Source organism: Lentinula edodes (genome assembly GCF_021015755.1).
Source record: "Lentinula edodes strain Le(Bin) 0899 ss11 chromosome Unknown C8R40scaffold_30, whole genome shotgun sequence".
NCBI lineage: Eukaryota > Fungi > Basidiomycota > Agaricomycetes > Agaricales > Omphalotaceae > Lentinula > Lentinula edodes.
In genome coordinates this window covers 112,761-128,753 of record NW_025764336.1, presented here as the reverse complement: position 1 = coordinate 128,753, position 15,993 = coordinate 112,761, and the positions used below count along the sequence as shown (strand labels likewise).

The 15,993-nt window shown below is 46.6% G+C and overlaps 7 protein-coding genes across 7 annotated transcripts; 4 read left to right on the top strand and 3 right to left on the bottom strand.

Annotated features, from left to right (window-relative positions):
• Window positions 1-135: 135 nt before the first annotated feature.
• C8R40DRAFT_1255050 (taurine dioxygenase) lies at window positions 136-1,554 on the bottom strand (the record flags this gene model as incomplete). Its single annotated transcript, XM_046233751.1, has 3 exons — window positions 955-1,554; window positions 358-899; window positions 136-301 (listed from the first exon to the last, which is right to left on the bottom strand). Exons 1-3 carry the CDS (start codon window positions 1,396-1,398, stop codon window positions 136-138), a joined length of 1,152 nt encoding a protein of 383 aa, XP_046083700.1. The 5' UTR covers window positions 1,399-1,554.
• An 874-nt stretch (window positions 1,555-2,428) lies between these two features.
• C8R40DRAFT_1051906 (uncharacterized protein) lies at window positions 2,429-4,330 on the top strand (the record flags this gene model as incomplete). The annotated part of the gene is made up of 10 exons (XM_046224735.1): window positions 2,429-2,549; window positions 2,610-2,751; window positions 2,966-3,059; window positions 3,130-3,145; window positions 3,211-3,356; window positions 3,411-3,437; window positions 3,501-3,623; window positions 3,671-3,738; window positions 3,789-3,829; window positions 3,882-4,330. The coding sequence occupies 10 exons, from the start codon at window positions 2,429-2,431 to the stop codon at window positions 4,328-4,330; spliced, it is 1,227 nt and encodes a 408-aa protein (XP_046083699.1).
• A 324-nt stretch (window positions 4,331-4,654) lies between these two features.
• On the bottom strand, window positions 4,655-6,310 carry C8R40DRAFT_1116267 (high mobility group box domain-containing protein). The gene is made up of 7 exons (XM_046228600.1): window positions 6,203-6,310; window positions 6,008-6,130; window positions 5,906-5,932; window positions 5,297-5,441; window positions 5,188-5,246; window positions 5,066-5,128; window positions 4,655-5,017 (listed from the first exon to the last, which is right to left on the bottom strand). Exons 3-7 carry the CDS (start codon window positions 5,930-5,932, stop codon window positions 4,952-4,954), a joined length of 360 nt encoding a protein of 119 aa, XP_046083698.1. The 5' UTR covers window positions 6,008-6,130; window positions 6,203-6,310; the 3' UTR covers window positions 4,655-4,951.
• A 542-nt stretch (window positions 6,311-6,852) lies between these two features.
• C8R40DRAFT_1173352 (uncharacterized protein) lies at window positions 6,853-7,973 on the bottom strand (the record flags this gene model as incomplete). Its single annotated transcript, XM_046232003.1, has 4 exons — window positions 6,853-7,120; window positions 7,175-7,616; window positions 7,665-7,869; window positions 7,917-7,973. The coding sequence occupies 4 exons, from the start codon at window positions 7,971-7,973 to the stop codon at window positions 6,853-6,855; spliced, it is 972 nt and encodes a 323-aa protein (XP_046083697.1).
• Window positions 7,974-8,067: 94 nt separating this feature from the next.
• Window positions 8,068-11,441, top strand: C8R40DRAFT_1116253 (HSP70-domain-containing protein). The gene is made up of 9 exons (XM_046228599.1): window positions 8,068-8,444; window positions 8,496-9,182; window positions 9,235-9,369; window positions 9,423-9,505; window positions 9,559-9,852; window positions 9,912-10,093; window positions 10,150-10,417; window positions 10,474-10,725; window positions 10,776-11,441. Exons 1-9 carry the CDS (start codon window positions 8,211-8,213, stop codon window positions 11,299-11,301), a joined length of 2,661 nt encoding a protein of 886 aa, XP_046083696.1. The 5' UTR covers window positions 8,068-8,210; the 3' UTR covers window positions 11,302-11,441.
• Window positions 11,417-13,117, top strand: C8R40DRAFT_474720 (uncharacterized protein). The gene is made up of 4 exons (XM_046235179.1): window positions 11,417-11,790; window positions 11,848-12,277; window positions 12,332-12,687; window positions 12,740-13,117. The coding sequence occupies exons 1-4, from the start codon at window positions 11,772-11,774 to the stop codon at window positions 12,790-12,792; spliced, it is 858 nt and encodes a 285-aa protein (XP_046083695.1). The 5' UTR covers window positions 11,417-11,771; the 3' UTR covers window positions 12,793-13,117.
• On the top strand, window positions 13,053-15,769 carry C8R40DRAFT_474824 (uncharacterized protein). The gene is made up of 4 exons (XM_046235180.1): window positions 13,053-13,105; window positions 13,164-15,100; window positions 15,153-15,544; window positions 15,628-15,769. Exons 2-3 carry the CDS (start codon window positions 13,371-13,373, stop codon window positions 15,502-15,504), a joined length of 2,082 nt encoding a protein of 693 aa, XP_046083694.1. The 5' UTR covers window positions 13,053-13,105; window positions 13,164-13,370; the 3' UTR covers window positions 15,505-15,544; window positions 15,628-15,769.
• Window positions 15,770-15,993: the final 224 nt, after the last annotated feature.

Here is a 15,993-nt window from a genome sequence, read left to right as displayed (position 1 = left end):
GGTTCATGATCACTGAAACCTTTGATAAGTAAACCAATAGGATATTCATGTACAAGGAATTTACAACCGGCATTTCATCTTTGCCAAATATATTCTACATATGTATGGGATTTCAGTTTATTGAATCAACACTCATTACTGCCCGTCAGGTATCAATTCCCCTTCGTCCAATAGCCCCAATGCCTGACGCCTAGTTGGCGCAGCATCGTCAAAGTACGGCTTTTCAGCCAGAGACGTGACTCGAGTTCCATGCCTGGGATATTTTCCACCATAGTCCCAGCTCGCGTTGTGTATAGTAACCCTGTCTTCAGTTAGTCCCTATATCACTGGGTGTGTCCGAAAAAAAGATTCTCTCACCTATTGTCCCAGAGTGCAGAAGTGCCAGGCGTCCACTTGAACCGCAACTGAATATCAACATTGCCCTCGTACACACCGAACAAATAATTCAAAATGGCGTCGCTCTCGCCCCGGTCAAGCCCCACAATGCGGTCAGTGAAAGTTCGATTGACCCATAGCGCCTTCCAGCCGGTCGCTGGATGTACTCGAACTAACGGATGCACCCGCTCTATGTGCTTGGGACCGCTATCGGGGTTGCTCCGATCTAGATACGGGTGCGCAGAACGATATACAGCGAGTTTGCCGTCAATAAATTTGCGGAAGTCGGGCGACAGTTTTTCATAAGCTGAATAACCACTCGCCCACAGCGTATCGCCTCCCACAGGGGGGACTGTATCATTGTGAAGGTGTGTGATTCCGGCAGGTTGGAGCTCGTGAACCAAGTCTGAGTGCCACCGAGACGCACCACCGGGTTGACGAAAACTGACACTCCGCTCGGTAGCTTGGAGATCAGGCCAGATTACTGTTACACCTGGGTTCCCAGGTACCTGAGCCACTTGAGGCTACCTTGGCATTCAGCCACTACTTATGGTCTCAAAATATGTGGCCGGGACTTACGTGAACTTCTACCTCTCCATAGTATCTTCCTAGTGCTAATTGCTGCTGTGGGCTGATATCCTGGTTACGGAAGAACACGACACTTCGCTCAGCAATGAGAAGGGCAAGTTCGTCCTTCTGCTGATCTGTCAAATCCTTGAGTTGGAGTCCCTCTATCTCAGTTCCAATATGGGTTGTCAAGTCGGTCACTTTTGTAGCAGCCGAGAGCAGAGCGCTCTTGGACTTGTCTGCCCGAGCACCTGCATCATCGTGCTTCCACTCCTTGCTGCGGATTCTGTACACATCGTCCAAGTAGAGGGGTCTCGAAGGACGGTATGGATACCCATTAGACAGATCCACTCCTGCTTTCGTCAGGCGTGCCAGAGCGGGTTCTGGAAGTCCGATAGTGTCCTTCCTGGGTTCCGCTACATCAACTATGGAATCGTCAATTGGAGCTGAAGGCATTGTGCGTGTGTTGCGTCCTCAGCAGGGATTTTGGAAATAAAAGCCACAACGTCGCATTATATGCGATTTCTGGCCGGGGGTAAATCATACAGTAAGCCAGATGACTTGTAACATAACACAATTCGTAACTTCCATGGTGTGATATATGACCTGTGCATTGCAATAATGAGATATCAGGAAGGTCCATGGGAGAACTCTTCATAAGCAGCTGTACGCCATCGCTTCAATGTGTCCACTTGAATAGATATTTGTCCATCTTGTTAGAAGGTGAGGGAGCATGGCGTGCTAATCGTATTTACGCTCCTTTCTTACAGACCCATGTTACAACAGGATAAGCTAATTCCTGCGCTCCTACACTATTCTACACTATTCAAACTTTGCAGAGAATCCCGAATTTTGAATGGCTCTGGATGAATCAATGGTATAAAAACATTAACTTTGTTTACAGTTTTGGGAAACGACTGCGAAAATGTATTGTATTCTACTTTATCTATGGTTTACATGGTCATTGATAGTCGTCAATAGCTGTGCGACTGGCTAGGACTGGCTTTGAGCTGCGTCAGCACAGGTCAGCGGTCTTTGAGGTTAGTAGGTTACGTTTGTCAATGGACTATTCCAAGTGATTGGCACCATCTGCCAGGTATACAGGGCGGGGAGCCTCCATAACATCGAGGAGACAATGAAGGGGTATGATGTTGAACGAGATTGAGAGCTTTGCTGACGGGACGTAACGGAATCAGAGAAAGGCGCTGAAAGGGGCGTCTAATTTCCCGTTTATCTTATCTGGATGTACACTTCGTTTTTTGGGCATTGCAATCCATGCGATTGCAACGCCCCAACCTACTGCAAATACATATACTGGAGGGCTACAAATCACCATAGGACAAATACGCTACTTGCACTCCATCTACATCACAAATGGCTTCGTCGGAAACGATTCTCTTATTCGTCCTTCTTCAAATATTGGGTCTGACACAAGTATGTGTGGTCAGTGCGTATTGGTTGATGGCTCCTAGTGCGTACGTTTTTAATGGACACTATTGGAGGTCTTCCTAAATACTTGCTCCCCCATGGAGTAGATAACATCCTCACAACTCAAAGATTGGATCCCATCGTCACTCCAGGAAAAGTCTCCACCCATGTTCATTCAGGTGAGTGCAGGGTTTCCTATGTACCGTTCACGAGTTATCTTGCGATTGATTTATCCTTAGTTCTTGGTGGAAGCGGATTCGGTCTGAACGTCAATACGTCGATCCTTCAAGAAAGCGAGTGCACATCAATTCCAATCCAAGAGGACAAGAGCAACTATTGGTTTCCGGCAAGTTCATCCCTAGCTCGAAGTGCTTACAGACAGTTCAACGCACACACACAAACAGCAGCTGTATTTTCAGTGAGTGTTGTGTTCAAGTAAATCTTGACAAAACAGTTTGATGACAATGTCAAAAAAAAGAAAGAACGATGGATCATTCGCCAGCGTGAGCGGGAATGCGGTTATGTTAGTGTGTGCTCAAATTTATTCCCTTTGCCCGATGATGACGCCATGCTCGAAGATGTAGATGCTTTCCAGTTGCTCCGTAAACGGATTTTTTGAACTTGAATATTCGCTCTCAGATTATCTTTTCAGTGATTCTGCAAATGTGACCGCTCCTTTTCCAAACAATGTCAGTATGTTTGTAACCTCTCTTGTGAACCAGTGGGTCATTTGGGTGGGGCTCAAGTAAAATAATCTAGTTCCGCATGCTTTCGGGTATGTTCACGTACAGCGACAGCCGTATCCTGCGCAGAATAATCAACCTTAACCTCAACTTGTAGGAGATACAACACTCCGAACTCTCAATGCTTCAAGCTTCGCTCAACAAGCCGTCACATTCCTTTGCCTCCAATTCAGCGGTACCTCCAACCGATATAATGAACTGCCAGTAGGAGTGAGCTGTCCAGCCGGGATTCGTTCTCAAATCGTCAGTTTCCATGGTTCATGTTTCTGTAATCGTCAATCAAGTCTTCTACCATAGAATTTTCCCAGTTGCTGGGACGGCAAGGTCGGTTTCCCTTTTGCTGTCATATTTCCGGTTTCTAGTACCTCACCGACATATTTTTCTTAGAACATTGATTCCGAAGACCACAAATTGCATGTAGCTTTCTTATCTACTGGCCCTGACAATGGGACGTGCGACGATCCACGTTATCCGGTTACATTGCCTCGTATTTTCATGGAGGCAAGTACCGTTTAATATGTGAGCTTGGAGAGCCTAAAAACAAGCTTGTTCCTCAGGTTTACTGGATTTCTCAAGACTTTGAGGATCAGCGTGACCAAGCCCTGACTCCCAGTCAGCCATTCGTGTATAACACTTCTTCTCTCTATTCTCAGTCGTTTTGACAAATGTCGTCAGTTTCGCAAACGGGGATCCGACGGGATATGGGTATCACGCAGGTACTAAGGTCTCCTTCTGCTTTCCAGCTCCGACTCATCAAGCAAAAAATAGATTTCGTGAATGGCTGGGAAGATGGTGTACTTCAGAAAGCTATATCTGGGTGCAACTGTAACCCCTATGGCGACCCTTCCTGCTGCGTTGATGCTGGCATCTTCACCTTCAATCAGACTCGACAGTGTTTTATTTCTAATACTGTCGACGAGCCTGTTTTAGGGAATTTATCTACACTCCCCGGCGCTAACCCTGTGCAGGCACCCTGCTTTGAATCTTACATCGCGACCTCTACCCCTGTAATTTTGGCTCCAGTTTACACGTATGTTGCCTCTGCTTCAATTCAGCTTCCATCCGGAACTCTTGCGACATCAGCTACTGTGACCCTTGCTACACAGACAGCAGTGGGGACGTGTATCTGGAAGGGGGCAGGATCACTTAGTCGGAACGTATCGACATGCCTGCGAATCGCTGCTGCTTTGGTCCATTTATTTTGGTTTTTTGTTTGATTAATTCAAGCAAAAAGGCGTGGATGCTTTATTTTATGTACATCGATTAATACTGAAAGAGGAGAGATAGGTGCCAACTGCCTTCTAGTCTTCATGCGAGAAGAATGCTATCAATTCAAGCGTCGAAAAGTTTGAGGATCATGTACAAAGGAATCAAAGACTTGCAAAATCAGGATTGCTAAATATTTTAGTGATCCTGAAAGCTTGAACACAGCATAATGTATGTATATCATATCCTGATCCTATCCTTATTCAAGGGACGAAGCGTTCTACAGCACAATCGAAGGCCCTTTCATGAAGATAAGGCGCGAAAACATCGAACGATCTTTATACAGTAGTTACTAACATAGGTAGCACAGGGTATGAATACCATTGGGCAATACTAATAAGTACTAGCACATACAGTACAATGAGAGGCGCGAAAGTAGAATTGCGAATAAAATAAAAATGCTGTCGACGAAGGTTATGTCATCACTTGTGTATGACTGAGGAGACGTCGAGCAAAAAAAGAATGACACTAAGTTAGGAGGGCAAAGGAAAGGGATGAGAGAATACAGTCGTTTATGATGAGTGAGGGCAGTGAGAAAGATTTATAAAGTATCAAGGGAGTGTACAATGGGATTACTCGTCGTCCTCTTCTGCATCCTCGCCACTACCACCACTAGCAGCACCATTCTTTTGTTTGTTCTATGAAACGATGAGGGTGATTCTAAATCATAAAACGGAAAGACTAACGTCGTACGCGGTTTTCTCCTCTTCTGCTCGTTCCTTGTCTCTAGCAGCTTGCTCAACATAAGGCTAAAGATTAAGAATGGATGTATTAGCCGATAAACGACGAGGATGGTACAACAACAAACCTTCTTCTCCTCGTCTTCGAGCTCCTTCCATTTGGCACCGAGCAGCTTTCCTACCTCGCCTAATAGAATACGTCAAGGCCACTGTATTGATGCATAGCCGAAGACTCACCAAAGCCTGCGTCGGGGTTCTCAGCTTTGATTCGTTCACGCCAGTCTTGGCTGAAGAACATATATGCAGAAAGTGCACGTTTCGGAGCCTTGGGATCCTTCTTGGCTTTACGAGAACCCTTTTCTGATTTCTCAGCGACCTTGCGCTATGAAAGAGCCATATTAGAATCAAGAAGAAATCAACAGCCAGCAAAATCAACAGCCCGACGCTGCGCAGAAAGCCCTTCCCATTCTTCTGACGACGATAGAGCAGCAAGGGCAACTTTATCAAATATAAGATGCAACGACAGAATGAAAGTTATGCGCAAGTCCGACAAAGAATGTCATCATCGTTGATGACGACGAGCACTGACAAGCCAGCGGTGGGTCTTCGACAACATCCGCATCATATACAATGTTCGAAGAAGGAATTGAAGGGGTAGACACGTCAAGACGCATAAAATCAATCGGCACTTCCAAACCAGGAAATAGTCCAACTTTTTCAACATCGGGGGCACTCCATTCGTTCAGTCAAGAAGATCACGCCCCAGACTCGTGGAGGAACTGACAACAAGTTTGAAGAGACGAAATTCGAATAGAAGCGGGAGAAAGGTCGAGAGGACAAGCTCACTTTGGATTTGGTGGTTTCCTTAGGCATCTGTTGAACGAAATGGAAAAACACGGTTATCAGCACAAATCATCCTCATGAGAGCTCATAACCATCGCCCGAGACCAGTTTTTGAGAGAATTCCAGCGTTCTTTGACGAGCGAGGTCAACGAAGCATGTACGCGACGCGTCTCATAGCCAAACAAATAACGCGCTCGTTGATGAGGCGTATGGGCTGTTGTTGACTGTCTACGACGACGACGACAACGAAACAACTTGGTCGCGGGCGATCTGAGATATATAGAGTCGTAAAATACTCACTGCAAGAAAAGGAGAGACGAGGAAAAAAGGAAAATTTAGGAGCAAGGAAATTTGGCTGGCACGGCCTATACAGTTAAACTGGGCAGAGACAGAAGGGAGGCGAACTCTGGCACAGTTTCTCTCCCTATTACTTTTGCGGGTGGGAATTTTATGCCTGTTATGACTGGCGCACGGTCCACTGGCCGATAATTTGCCGTCTCATCACCTAATCAATTCGTAATCGCAACGCGATACCGGCCCATACGGACGGACCCTACGGCTTGGACCTCCGACCCAGTCCGTACCGTCCATGCATTCCAAGTATGGCCTTGTGTATATGGTTTTTACAATAGTTTCAATACCCAGTCTGCTGTGCATGACATACTACATACGTGCTACTACATGTAGAATAGTGGTATAGTATCATCGCAGTTGAAGCCTGGATAATGGCAAGGAGAGCCCAGGTATGTATCTTGTGTCGAAACTCGTCGGAGTGTCAAAAATGTTCACCTATCGTCACAGCTGGCATGTATATAGAGGTATAGAAAGGCAGCGAGTTATAATAACGCCGTACAGATCGCACATGCAAGATTGGGCCTATCCAGTGCAACTCATTCGCCAGAGCTGATCGTAGGCCGACGAGCCCAACCCCGAAAGTATGATTGGGAACCTCACCCAGCATCGTCGGCAAATGTGGAAAATTTGACTGCATGGTCTTGAATGCAACCCCCCGCGGTATTTCGGAGATATAGGCAATTGAGACACATCGGCCTCAAAGCACCAGAGATCTTCAGGATCTCCACCATGTCTGCCAGGCTGGTAAGCAATGGCATAGCGTATACGGGAACGATGTTTGTCCCTGGGATGACACAAGTCATGGCCTTGACGTTCAGGGCCAACGTACCAAGGGGACGACCTAAGGTTATCGATTTATGCATTCTGAGTAGACAGATAATTCAAACTGATTTTACATCTAATATAATGAGAACGTACGAGGGAAACGAGACGCTTTCTCCGCAATGACCCCAGGGTGTTCCGAAGAGCTCCGCAGATGGTTCAATTGGGGAGCGTCCATACCCGATCCCGGCGGATGCGTGGGCTCGTTGAACAGGTGACGGGTAAAGTAGAGGATGTGTCCATACAGACTGAAGAGCTGTGATGCGTTTTGCTCTGACATCTTCACGGCCTTCGCCTTTGCCTGCAGAGATACTGGAGGCAAGACTGAATTTCAATTTGTTCCCATACCCATACTGGTCCAGGGTATGGAAAGAAGCAGACTTGCATGAGTTGGGATCATCAAATAACATCTGGACAACAGTGGGCGTGTTGATGTTCAGTACAGAAGAGGAGACGCGGCACCACTCGGCGTAACAGCTGAGTAGGTGAATGGCTTGAGTGAACGAGGCGCTTGAGGTCGCGTGGGTGAGAAGATAACCTAACTTTTGTTCAAGAAATGGGCTGGGCTTATGTATGTGGAGCTTACCGAGGGCGGAGAAGTAGTCCGAAATTTCCATCTCTTTGTGTTCGTGGAAAGGGACACGGACAGAGTGAACTTTTCCGTTTGTCCCATTTACATAGTGTCTTCCAGTCTCTAAGCATGGGTTCAATATTCCTTCGAAAACACGGCTCAAATAGAGCTTATTTGGATTAATGGGATGGAAGCATAACTTTCGAAGGTAGGAGGATATCTGCAGAAAATGAGTACATCGTCAAAGAACTCAAGTGCACGGCCTACAAATGGTGCAGATATATTTGAAATTGAAGTTGTCGACGCAAGGAGCTGTGGAAGCATCAGTGATTCCGGATTCCTATTATCAGAATCTGTGTCTTCGGGACCATACTTAGGTTACAAAAAATGTTTAAAGAAACAAGTATGTAGGCGCCCAAATCAACGGGCGTTCCTCAAAAATTAGCACAAAACACGTGGCAATTCAAATAACTTGTTCCAGTTATACGTGTCGGCCAAAATTTCTCTGAAACGAACACGTAGATGCTCTGTGTTTTGCTCCTCCTTCCGCAATAACCGACTATGCATATCCTATACCTGTGGCAATTTCTATCTCTTTTCATATTGGCCCTACCTTCAGCCAGTTTTGCTGCTGTGCTGGCAATCGACTATGGATCGGACTGGATAAAAGCCTCGTTAATGAAACCGGGAGTACCTTTCGATGTTCTGTTAAACAAGGACTCAAAGAGGAAGATTCAGTCTTCAGTCGGTTGGAAAAGGGAAGATCGTCTGTTCGGTGGTGATGCCTTCAACATGGTGAGTATTGCTATTCCATCGTATGTACAGAATATCCACGAATAATTTCAGGCTTCTCGGTTCCCTTCCGACTCATTTTCCTCCTTGAAACTTTTACAAGCGGCCCCATACGAGTCTGAGGCTGTTTCATATTACACCACTATATCCACTGCTCAAGTAACAGAGACAGTACGGCATACAGCTGCATTGAAGCAGAGTGACGGTACAGAGTGGAGCGTCGAGGAGCTTATCGCGATGCAGCTTGCTTACGTGAAGAGTCTCGCAGAATCAATTGCAGGAGAAAAGGTGTACGATGTCATACTCACCGTTCCTGCGTACTATTCTCAGTTTGAACGCGATGCAGTTGCAGACGCGATTGAGATCGCTGGTCTACGTACTCTGGCTCTGATAAACGATGGCTCAGCAGTCGCGGTAAACTATGCAATGACGAGGACTTTCCCGACCCCGGAATACCACGTCATATACGACGCTGGTGCATCTTCGATCCGTGCTACGCTGGTATCGTTCAGCACAGATAGTAAGACGTCCACTACCCAGATTACTGTGCACGGAGTCGGTTATGATCGTGGAGTAGGAGGAACCGAGCTCGACAGGCGTGTGCGGGAGATTTTAGCGGACCAATTTGTGGCCAAGCACGCAAAGGACATACGAAAGGACAAGAGAGGCATGGCCAAACTTTGGAAGGAGGCAGGACGTGTCAAGTCCATTTTGAGTGCCAACACTGAAGCAATGGCACACGTGAGTTCTGTTTCCCTGTCCTTGACTGTTATGTATTGAATTTTACGTCTAGGTTGAAAGTCTTGCCTTCGACATCGACTTTCGATCCAAAGTTACACGGTCGCAGTTCGAAACTGCTTGCGAGGACCTCAAAAGTCGTTACGTGCAACCAATTATCGATGCTATGGCTAATGGCAAGATCTCTTCTGTGAGTCTTGCGACTGATTCGTATGATCAACTTCTCATCGCCTTCCGTTCCAGGACAAACTTGTTTCCGTGATATTTACTGGGGGGAGTACTAGGGTTCCCATGATCCAAACAGCAGTCAAAGCCCTTGTCGGAGAGTGAGCGCCTTCGAGCTTCATAGATTTAGAGAGCATTACTCATCCTCTCACAGTGACAAGATTGCCTTGAACGTGAACGCAGACGAGGCTGCAGTTTTAGGTGCTGCCCTTCACGGTGCCAGTCTCAGCCGGCAATTCAAGACCAAAGATATCAAATTGACGGATATTCTCGCGCACGACATTCAAGCGTCGTATCTCGCTGCACCTGCCGCTGAGGGCGCCAAAACGCGAACTATCACCACATTGATATTCCCTGCTGGATCGAAAGTGAACAGTAAGAAGACGCTGACGTTCAAGAGAAAGGAAGACTTCAGGATTCATTTTGATTATAAAACCCCCGTGGCATCGTGAGCTCTCATTTATAAATTGTGATGTTCAGAGGACTGAAAGTGATTTGGCATTCTAGAGGTTTTCCTACCCAACTTCTGGAAGTCGAGTTCACTGGCGTTGCAGAGGCTCTTGGCAACTTGACTGAGCGCGGTGCCACTAACAATGTGGTCAAAGCCACTGTCCAGCTCTCAGAATCCGGTTTCATCTCAGTCACTGAAGCAATCGCAACCGGAGACATCAAAGATGAATCTATAACGGGTCTGTCTTTATTTTCTTGCATTCTAATCCGTTTCCGAATATGTAATTTGTCGCAGGCAAACTGAAAGGTCTTTTCGGAGGAAGTGCAACGGATTCGATAGACGAAGAAACTGCATCTGCAGGAAGTGAAACGCCTATTGAAGCAGATACTAGTTCATCTTCTTCTTCAGCCTCATCTTCATCCGAAACGCCCTCTGTCCCTTCCCAATCTGCCGAGCCCAAGGTTTCATTGAAAGAGCTCGGTACCATCAAACTCAACTTTACGTCGCACTTGCCTACGATTACTCCCATGTCGGTGGATGAGAAGAAGAAAGCTAGAAGCAGGTTCGTGTAGTTGTCTTCATTCGATTGGTTTTATCCTTATTCGAACTGCGTCACAGACTTCGAGCTTTGGACTTGGAAGAGGCTGCAAAAGTACGAAAGGAGGAGGCCAGGAATACCTTGGAGAGCTACTTGTACCGGCTACGCGATCTGCTTGATGTCGAGAACAAGGAGACACCGTTCAAAAAATGTTCTCAACCGTCAGAAAGGCAGGCTATTGCAGAAAAGCTAGAGGAAACGTTCTCTTGGTTGCACGATGAAGGGGATGATGCGGACACCACGGTTCTTCTAGATAAGAGGATTGTTCTGGAGTGAGTTCTTCTTAGCTTCTCTTCAATACGCCGATTTAATTGTTTTTTAGGTCATTGGAAAGGCCTATACAACACCGATATCAAGAGATCGAAGCTTTCCCTCAGGCTTTGAACAACAGTCAAATGTGGAACTGGAGTACCCGTCTGTTCCTTACGGAAGCCCATCAAAATCTCACCAGGGAGACGGAAGCCGGTTTGCCAAGCAAGTGGACTAAGGAAGAGCTTGATGGGCTCGAGAAGGCTCTCAGAGAGCATGAGACATGGTTGAATATTTGGGTGGAGAAGCAAAAGTCTGTCAAGTCCTTCGAAGATCCAGTGATAGAGACAACAGAAATGAAGGCGAGGGCTAAGGTGTTGGAGACGCATTTGCAAAAATTGGCTAAGAGAAGGGTGCCGAAATCAAGGAAAACGAGTACAACTTCGTCGTCGTCAACCAGTTCATCGACCGCCAGTCCTAATGAGACAGCTGTTCCGACGACAGAGCCGGAGAAGGTAGAGCAGCAGATTCCAGTGGACGGTTCAGAGCAGGTACCATTACAGCAGTCTCACCCAGAGGAAGTTAGAGACGAACTATAGTATACATAGAGGACATAGTATTTGGTCTTCATTATGATCACAGGTAATGTAACGTAGACGATGCGCCGTTGAATATTTATATTCATTCGAATTTCGATGGTCCTGATCATGAGGAATAATGATGTTACGCGATGTGACATGTCACACTCCTTTGTTCACTCCCCCTTTAGTTTGAAAGAACAATGGCAGACAATGACAATGCGCACCACTTTTGCCGGGGACCCTGTCACATAGAAATTCGATTCACCTAAAACGTGTTGCATTATTCTTTTACCACCCACCACCACTGCTCACGTCGACTGAGTCGCGTCTGTCCGAGTCTCTTTTACGGTTATCCTACGCTCGTTAACGACCGATCTCTTCTTTCTTCACTCTTTCTATCACCCTTCTTTCGTAGTGCTCGCCTGGCTGCTTGCACTCTTACTTCCGATCTTTACTCGCACAAGAACACACAACCGCCTCCGCCGACAATGCTTCCCCCTCGTGCCTGTGAGCCAAAATCTGGTCACGCGATTCTATAATCCTCAATGCTCTATTGATTTTTAGATTTCTTTATTGGTCTCAACATCATTCGCGTTCTTAGTATCGTTGCTCTCGTCCTCGTTTTTGCCAGTAACATCGTGACTCTGGTACATGATGTCGAAGCTGTTAATCGATTCATGGCTGCCAAGGGTTCCGATGTTTCTGCGAGCAATTCAACGATAACAGATATGCTAAATTGTGATTATATCGAGTGCGTTTTCAACTTCCCTGATTGCAACAACCCTACTAACTGGTTCTCATCGCGTAGGGATAGTACCGTTCCTAATCAACCGGCTGGAATATTCTGGGCTGTCCTCAATAGGTTGCTGATCATTGGTCAGACAGTCGTTCTCGTGTTGTCAGAACTAGGCTGGCCCTCGAAGTTTTTCGATCGCTTTTTCCCTGTGCTCGGGAAGGACTTCGGTTTAGGTGCTCTGGGTGTGATTCAATGCCTGTGAGTTCTTCGCTTGCTTGATTATACGTGTAATCAAATTCAACTCGCGGCTAGGATCGGCGCCGCCATCTTGTCCCACTTTGTCGACGACTTCACTCTCGTCTCAGCCTTCTTCCTCTTCTCTATCGGATGCCTTAATATATTTGTCGGGCTCATCTTCCGTCAAGGCGCCAAATCCAAGCGTTCCATCACATCCTGGCGTGAACATGCGAAAAGCGCCCTTCCAACGCATGTAGCTGGAGTGCCTGTGGCTCCGATTGTGACGCATGCCCCGTCGTTCGTGTCAAACGTCTTTGGTAATGAGAAAGAGAGGCATTCGACTGCATCTGATGGTTCCGAAGCAAGTACTACTTCCAGTAAAGCTAGTCTTGGATTTGGAAGACAGGGAGAAAAGGCTGCCGCCATGAAAGGTCCGTCACAAGCTGTTTGTTTAACATACTGCTCTGACAGCCTCATACATAGGGTACTTCATCTCGAAGCCTCTAGAGTCTCTTCCCCGCTATGCACCTAAATAGACCCAATCGGCCGGTAGCTCCGAATGAAGCTGGACTTTCTTAGTTGGCCTTCTATGTTTCCGTCATGATTGCTCACGAATTCTGCTCTCAAGTAGCTTTAGTCCATACAAGTTTCAATCTTGTTTAATATTTTACTGTAGCAATAGACACGCACGGTTTCGCTTTCAACTCTCCGCTTTTAATATAAAGTCCGATCTGGGTCCAGTGTCCAGCGCTTCAGCGCTTAGTCCCAAATATGGTTTTCTCCGGAGGTCAACCACTACCAATCCCTCCGACCACATAAACCTCTATTTGTTGGCTCCATTTTCGTAAGGTAGACAGACAATTGTTCCAAGTTCTTACATATAATCTTTGTTGATGTGGTTTTGTAGAAAACAACTAGGAATTCTGTGCGTATGTCCCGCAAAGTGAAAGAATGCATGTATCAATCTTGGTTATCATGGATCAGTCAGCTTGTTGTACTGGATAGTAACTTGCGTTTGGTGATACGGACAAGGTGAGTAGTCGTTCCGATAGATCATCATAACACATGTCACCTTCCTTCAAAATACAGCCGTGCCATCCTGCTGTGAGCTTAGATGGCCCCTCAAGATGCAGAGATTTCCAGGTCACGTCCAAGGGCGAATACAACGACAGCCTTCTCATCGTTCTCTGCACCATGGCGCAAACCAAAAGTCGAAACTCTAGCGACACCTTCTACAGCTCCGCTATCGGTTGATGAGCTCATCCAATCCCTTATACCTCCTGCTGTTCCAGGTCTGACCAACGCCCGTGCATTAGCCAGTGCGCTGTGTACATATTCTCCTCTTCCTCGTCATACAATCCTGATGCCAGTCTTGGCTGCATTGTGTAATTCGGATGCTCCGGCACCGCTTCAGGCAGCTGGATTCGATATACTCTCTGCGTATTGGGAAAACGGAGAAGCGAAAAGCCTCGAATTAGCCGATCGGATGTCTTATTTTTCACTTTTCACCGGCCAGGCTGCGACAGCATGGACTACAGAGTTGTGGGAGCCCAAGTTCAAAGCTTTGAGGGCAATTACAAAATTTGGTATAGAGATTTTAGGCATTGAGGTCCAGTTCTTCAGTGTGATCAAGTCGTGGATCATGAATGCATTTGAACACCTCTTCGTCCTGGATCCCAATGAACGTGCTGAAAGAGCAGAACGAGAACGAAGTATCGAGATTCTCTCCGCTTTTCTGAATTCTGTCATCGACAAGCCGGAGGTCATGGCACGGATAACAGAAGAAGAGTTTGCGGGTGTATTAGAGTTTTACGGAAGCATGGTGGATAGATGTATCGATGTACCCTCGAGGCCCACTTCTCCCGCGTCAGCTCCAGAGACCAGACCCAGTTTTACGCACCACAGACAGCAGTCATCTATCTCAATTACCTCCTTACCATCTCCTACATTCTCTGGTCCTCCTTTACTAATTCCGCAGCCTGCTGTGAAGCAACCGGTTGACATTGCTGTTTCGCTGTATATCACTCACCTTACCAAGCAACTCAAGCAACTTCCTATTACCACCCTCGATGTAATCCTCCCTCTTCTCTTCCGTGCCCTCGCGAGCTGCGCCTCTCCTCTTGCTCGACTCACCGTCACGTCTACACGCAATACTGGAAAACGCTCGTTCGTCGAAGACCGCATTAGCGAAACGCTGAATTCTCTATTCGCCGGTCCATATGCGTCCACCTGCCTGCGCGTCCTGCAACGCAACCTGTATCCATCACCGAAAATCAATGACAACACTCTTCCCAAAGAGGTTCAAATGGCAATCCAAACATCATTCGGCGCACTGCGTAGTTTACGAGAGTATATCAGACGTACCCTATCAACTAGACTCGCAAGAGCGTATATTTCGAAAGAGAGCGCTATTGGATATTCGCATTCGGGAGCACCTACCCATCTGGATCTTTCGAGGGACATGCTGGAGCGTGCTTGGCCAAAAGTTGAGACTTCAACAACCTCTTTTTCCTCGACAAATGGTAATGGATGGGATGCAGCGAGGTTTAGGAAGCCATTGTCTGGTAGTACGCGTGCCTGGGTGGAGTTTAAGTATACAAACCAGAGCGCCCTTGAGTCTGGCGGAGATACAAATGCGATCGGGAACAGCGAAACAGAAAACCTTAATGATACGTGGGTGAAAGAAGGGAAGGAAAGAATTTTAGAAGAAATAGCCGGAATTTTAAAGGATGTAATCCACGAGATTGAGTCAAGAGATGAAGATAATATCAGATTAGACGAAGAAGAAGCTCGGACCGTTGGCGAGACGTTATTCCAGCTATCTGGGTATGTCCTCCTTCTAACGTGGGTGCCCCTTCTGTCTTCTTGTGCATTCCAGTCTAATAACAATCTACAGGAATGCTGACGGTACACCTTATTTAATGCCACTCTCTCAACCGTCCAGCGCCGCCTCCCCCTTTATCTGGAGTCTCTGCTTCCTTCTAGCTCTCGATCATACAATGACCCTCAATCCCCCCCTATCCACCACTCTCTTACACATATCCTCCCACCTCTTCGACTCTGACACGGCAAAATTACCTCAGATCATGCGGGAAGAGCTTTCGCCCACTACTCCAGAGTGGTTGGAGAACTGGAAGGCATTGTTGGAAAGCCCATTGGCAATGGATAGTCGAAAAGCGTTGACAAGGAAGGCGGTGATGAAGGTATTGGAGTGTACTTACGGAGATGTGAAGGATTTAAGGGGATGATCTTTTGGATCATGTGGATTATTACTACGATCTTAAACGGGTAGGCTTACATTGTACATCCAATACTGTACATTTCCTATAGTACTAATATGCCACTCTTCTCCTCCCTGCCCTCAATCACAGCTGCCTCAAACTATTTGCGACTTTGCCAAGCTCCCTTCTCTTATTCCTCTTCCCTTCAGTTGCTTACCGGTCATATGAGGCGTCATAGAATTTATAATCTTAATAAGGACTCGGATTGTTGTTGTATCTATTTCCATAGTGCAGAGTTTACGGGAGCACTGAGCTGAAAGCTACATTCCCGAACCTTGCTAATTACTCTTTCTAGTATAACTTGTCTAGTATAACTTGTAAGCTAGTCAAAGTTTCGAGCCCTGACAGTAATACTAGCTGGTAATAGTCTAGTATTCGTTCATCCATGGGAGGCGAATTACTGACTTAGGAAGGTAAAGCAGTTGGAAGGGTATATAAGTATGGCACAACATTCAT